Source organism: Otolemur garnettii, unplaced genomic scaffold (assembly GCF_000181295.1).
Source record: "Otolemur garnettii isolate 467f Iridium unplaced genomic scaffold, OtoGar3 scaffold00032, whole genome shotgun sequence".
NCBI lineage: Eukaryota > Metazoa > Chordata > Mammalia > Primates > Galagidae > Otolemur > Otolemur garnettii.
In genome coordinates, this window is record NW_003852427.1 from 15,935,926 (window position 1) to 15,938,950 (window position 3,025).

General features: G+C 37.8%; 1 protein-coding gene across 2 annotated transcripts in view; it reads right to left on the reverse strand.

The window, feature by feature from the left end:
• PLSCR5 (phospholipid scramblase family member 5) overlaps nucleotides 1-2,771 on the reverse strand; it is a 36,439-nt gene extending 33,668 nt beyond the window's left edge. Inside the window, exon 1 of one of the 2 annotated variants that reach the window (XM_003789465.2) lies at nucleotides 2,738-2,771. In XM_003789465.2, the coding sequence (XP_003789513.1) occupies nucleotides 2,738-2,750 (13 nt within the window). In that variant the 5' untranslated portion in view covers nucleotides 2,751-2,771. The remainder of the gene's footprint in view (nucleotides 1-2,737) is intronic. The other variant, XM_012804941.1, reaches the window with a different exon arrangement.
• Between the last annotated feature and the right edge of the window lie 254 nt (nucleotides 2,772-3,025).

Here is a 3,025-nt window from a genome sequence, read left to right on the forward strand (position 1 = left end):
GCGAGTCTCTTGCCTCAGCCTCCCAAGTAGGTGGGACCACAGGCGCCTGCCACAACGCCCGGCTATTTTTTGGTTGCAGCTGTCATTGTTGTTTGGCGGGTCCAGGCTGGATTCGAACCTGCCACCTTAGGTGTATGTGGCTGGTGCCTTAGCCACTTGAGCCACAGGCACTGAGCCGTGAAATGTAATTTTTATTTTAAGATTAAAAAAAAAAAAGGGTGGCACCCATAGCTCAATGGGTAGGGTGCCCACCACATACACCGAGGTTCGAACTTGGCCTGGGCCTGCTAAAAGAACAATGACAACTGCAACAACAAAAAAATAGCCAGGCACTGTGGCAGGCGCCTGTAGTCCCAGCTACTTGGGAGGCTGAGGCAAGAGAATTACTTAAGCCTAGGAGTCTGAAGTTGCTGTGAGCTGTGATATTACAGCACTCTACCCAGGGCGGCAGCTTGAGACACTGTCTCAAAAATAAATAAATAAATAAATAAATAAATAAAAATTTTTATTTAAAAAATCATAGAGCCTAAGTTTTGTGCTCTTCATGTACTTTATTGTACATGTGTTGTCCCTCAATGAATAATGAAAAAGATCTAACAATTGCTGGCAGAAAGTTACTAGATTCTCTCATTGTCAACTTTATTGTTAAAAAGACTGACAAATTACCACAATTTCACTTTGTCAACTGTGCTTGTTCTAACAAAATACAGTGGCTTATTGAGTATCTGGTGAGTATTTATACCTTCCTAACCCAGATCTGTAGGTCCTTAGGACCAGCAGGACCTGAGGCATTAATGCACTTGGAGCTTTTTACCATGTCCAAAATCTTTATTCAGAAGTAGAGGGTGGGTGAGGCTCTGCTGGAGACCGTTGAGATATCACTATTCTCACATCCCTTTTTTCCTCTTCTGGGATTTTGGTGTCTTTTATAGACAGCTCTTGTTCAGTTTAGAACATCCTGAAAACTTCTGTTTTCCTTGAACTTAAAGTTTGAGACCAGCGTGTTCTTAAATTGTTTACAGTGAAACAGGGGGCTCCATATTACACAAATCTGTCTTCAGTTCCAATGGCATCCAGTATTTACACTCTCCTCTGGTTTAGCAGTGCTGATTGGTTTAGAAATGTGTGAAAAGTCTAATTAGCTTGTATTTTCTGGGAAAACGCCAATTGCCAATGCAGTTTCATGGGCCAGAGGAAAACAAGGTTATAAATAATGTCTTTACGCATATTTGAAGAAAACTGTCCACAAAAATGTTTTATGTAAAAAAAGACAATAACCTGACTTGCCCTTTCAAACAAGATTTCTAATTCCAAAGAAAGCTACATTGTTATTTACATTCTCTTAAGTAGCATAGAGGCTCTGATAGAGGTTTTATCCACTCCATGTCTTAGAACATCTTGAGGAAGTTACAGGAGTGTCAGTTTTCCATCTGAAGTTTTGCCTCCAAGTTTAGTCCTTAATCATCACTGAACAGCACTACTTTTTTGGTAGATTAATCATATTTTGATCGTAATGCTTTCTAGTCACAAGTTTCTTCAAAGACTCAGACCACCAGATGAAGAAGAAACACCTTTGAATTTCTATCTGGCTTTGAATTTCTATCTACTCTTTTAAAAATGTATAACTAGCTTATAAATATTTTACACCGTCTCCAGCTCTTTACCTTACAGGCTTCAGGGTTGCTGTTCACTCTTGTTTTATGAAGTGATGAAGTATTCTGGACTGAGTATAAGAATCAGTCTTAAAGGAAAGAAAAGACTTGGCAGGGATTTTTGTTTATTTGTCTTTGGATATAAAAAATGAAGTATACATATACTGAAATGCATGGATTTTGCTGGTTCACGTATATATTTTACAAGTTAAACTTTCTTACTGATGCTCAGATAACTGGTCTATGTCCAATGTCGATGAAAAATGAAAAGACTTCTTCATTTGTTTCATACTAAATGGTGCCCCAAGGTGTGTTTTGATAAAGGGTATAAGTAAGCATACACATTTTTTCAATGGACCATTCATTGAATTTAAAATACTACAAATTGAGGAACTATATGATCCTATATATAATTAAATTAAAAGGTTTCCATCAATTCTACTAATCATCATTCTTCATGCTAAAACTTTTCATTATAGCTTAGACTTCAATGATTTCTACTGAAAATGAAATGCAAGCATATAATCTTAATTTTTACATAAGATGCACAATTTTTTTTAGTGAGATTGTAGTGTATCATCTTAAAAAGCAACTGTATCTCTTATTTTTTTGAGAAATCCCTTAAATACATCAGTAATGATATTCCTATGTGTTTAGAGACTTAAGACAAACCTTAGTAACTCCCTCTCTCCAAGAGAACTTTAACGCTTTCTAAATTATGTGTGAAAAGTTTTTATCAAATCTCTTTAAATCTGGACTATCACCCTGTCCTGTGTTTGACATGAAACATCCTCATTTTAAATTTGGCTATTAAGCTTTTCTTATTAGGTCACTAAGTTTATGTTCATGACAACTGAAGCATTGTTTACATCTGAACTGGCACATTCCACCAGACAGAGTGGGTGTTTTTTCTTTTTGGTGTAATGCAACATGTTTCTTGGATTTAAAATTTTAAAGTTCCCGTGTTCGGAGGAGAAATGGCAGCTTAAAAAGTACCAGTCTTCCTGACTCGAACACCCCTACGCCTGTATATTTTCAGTCAGACTGTCAGGAAAATTGTAGGAGGTGGTTCTATTTCTTCTTACCTTTAGAGGCCATGGAGAGGTCAGAAGCACTTCTTCAAAGGCAGCCAGGTTAAAACACAAAAAAGGCTTTCCTGCTGCAGCCGGGAGAGAAAACACAGCGTGCGTCAAACTTGAGAAGGTGTCTGTCTACCTCATGTCGGCTCACAAACAGCAGAGGGAGGATGCCTGGCTGTTTCCAGAGTGCTGGATTTTATCAGTTTGGACAACAGAGGGAGATGCAACTATCACAAAGGTAAACACTGATACTCAGAAACCTTCGTGTAACTTTGGTAGCTGACAAAACAATAG